This window comes from Aegilops tauschii, chromosome 7 (assembly GCF_002575655.3).
Source record: "Aegilops tauschii subsp. strangulata cultivar AL8/78 chromosome 7, Aet v6.0, whole genome shotgun sequence".
NCBI lineage: Eukaryota > Viridiplantae > Streptophyta > Magnoliopsida > Poales > Poaceae > Aegilops > Aegilops tauschii.
In genome coordinates this window covers 423,349,051-423,350,901 of record NC_053041.3, presented here as the reverse complement: position 1 = coordinate 423,350,901, position 1,851 = coordinate 423,349,051, and the positions used below count along the sequence as shown (strand labels likewise).

At 58.9% G+C, this 1,851-nt stretch overlaps 1 protein-coding gene across 1 annotated transcript; it reads right to left on the bottom strand.

The window, feature by feature from the left end:
* Positions 1–1,082: 1,082 nt before the first annotated feature.
* LOC109763645 (uncharacterized) lies at positions 1,083–1,646 on the bottom strand. Its single transcript, XM_020322496.1, has one exon. It carries the CDS (start codon positions 1,644–1,646, stop codon positions 1,083–1,085), a length of 564 nt encoding a protein of 187 aa, XP_020178085.1.
* Positions 1,647–1,851: the final 205 nt, after the last annotated feature.

Below are 1,851 nucleotides of genomic sequence, written 5' to 3'. Positions count from 1 at the left end.
TCAAGTATAACAAGATAATAAAGATAGCCCATGTTACTTGCAACTCCAAACATCACTATGAATTAACTCAAACGGGTATGATGCAACATGTGATGAAGTGCCAAATGGAAGATGAACATGTTTGCCGAGACGACAGGCATGACAAGTGTGATAGTCGATCTTATTACACGTGAAGGAAAAACTCCAAAGAATATGACGAAGGGTGGCTGGGTTCAGATGTCCAAGTCGAGCATGTCAAAGGTCCACTCCAGTGGAAAGCGCCATGGGTGTGGCGGCGGAGGAAGTGGATGAGTGGGCCGGGTAGAGCTCGTCGGGGCTATCACATCGGTGGAGCACCATCCGGGTACGGGCATCCTTAACAGAAAAGCCAAACATGTCAAATTCGATGGTGACGGGATTTTCACGTGTAAAAGAACGAACGGAAACAAGGTTTTAAATAATGTCAGAAGAGACAAGTATATTAGAAAGTGATAACGGCATGGAGTTAGATGGAAAAGCAGCATGACCAACATGAGTAATGGGCATGGAAGAACCATCACCCATGGTAGTGCGAGCAGTGGTGTGAATGGGATGGGCGGCGAGAAGGTTACCGGGGTTGGAGGCCCATGTGAGTCGTGGCTGCGGTGTCTGTACTAGTCGCCACCACTGGTGTACTGCTGTGGCGTGGGAGCGGAGTGGAGAGCTGCTAGGAGCGCGGGATCCTAGGGCGCCGGTGGAAGCGTCGGAGTCGACGGCTGTGGCTGTGGTGGAGGCGCCGCGAGGAGCGGGGGGTACCCGCCGGCCGAAGGCCCCATAGGGCACGGAGGGGCCGTAGGGTAGCGCAGGCGCGTACGGCTGAGGGGCCGCGTGAAGCGCCTGATGAGTGGTCAGGCGGGCGCCGAAGAAGCCGGGGACGGGGGCGCGCGGTACAGGCATGGAGTACGTGTGGACAACCCCCGTCTAGGGGTTCTGGCCGGCCTGCCAGGGCGCCAGCGGAGCGGCTGCTGCTGCTAGCAGGGGGGCCTGCCCTGGGCGGCCGACTGCTATTGCTGCGGCTTGCGGCCACGACGGCCGCCACAGCGGCGCTCGGTGGGGGCCGGCTGCTACTGGTATGGGAACCCGGGCAGGGGCGGCGCCTGGAAGGGGCCCGGACCGGGCCGCGGCTGAGGAGCTGGGGCGGCGGGCGGGGCACCACCGCGGGTGCCGGTGGTGAGGGCCGTGTGAGTGGGCCGAGTGCGCGACATCCTCATCCTCCGTTCCTCGAGCTTCAGGTACGCCACGACCTTGGGAAAAGTCGGATCGGTGATGAAGGGGAGGTTTGAGGCGGCGTTTCCGAAGTCGTTGTTCAGGCCGGCGATGAGCGTGCTGAGAAGAAGCTCCTCGGAGACCTTCTCACCAAGGTCACGGAGCTCGTCGACATGCTTCTTGAGGCGCATGCAATAGTCGTCAATAGACGAGTCGTGCTGCTGACACCCAAAAAACTCGCCATGCAAGAAAACCTTGCGTTGGAGCGCATTGTCAGTGAAGAGACCGTTGAGCTTGGTCCAGACGGCATGAGCATCATCCTCGGCGGAGACCACCGTGTGGAAGAGGTCCTTCGAGATGGTGGTGTAGAACCAACAGATGAGAGTGGCGTCGATGGTCATCCACTCTTCATCGTTCTCCATGAACCGGGAGTCCACGGAGCCATCTACGTGATCCCGGAGATTGTACTCATGGAACACAAGGGAGAAATATGTCTTCCAGCATAGTAGGTGGAGGTGAAGTGACCGAGGACGACGGTAACCCGACCGAGGATATTGAGATCATGGATGAGAACAGGGTCGGGGCCGGCAAACGGGTTGGTGCGGGTGGTGCTGGTGAAGGCGGAGG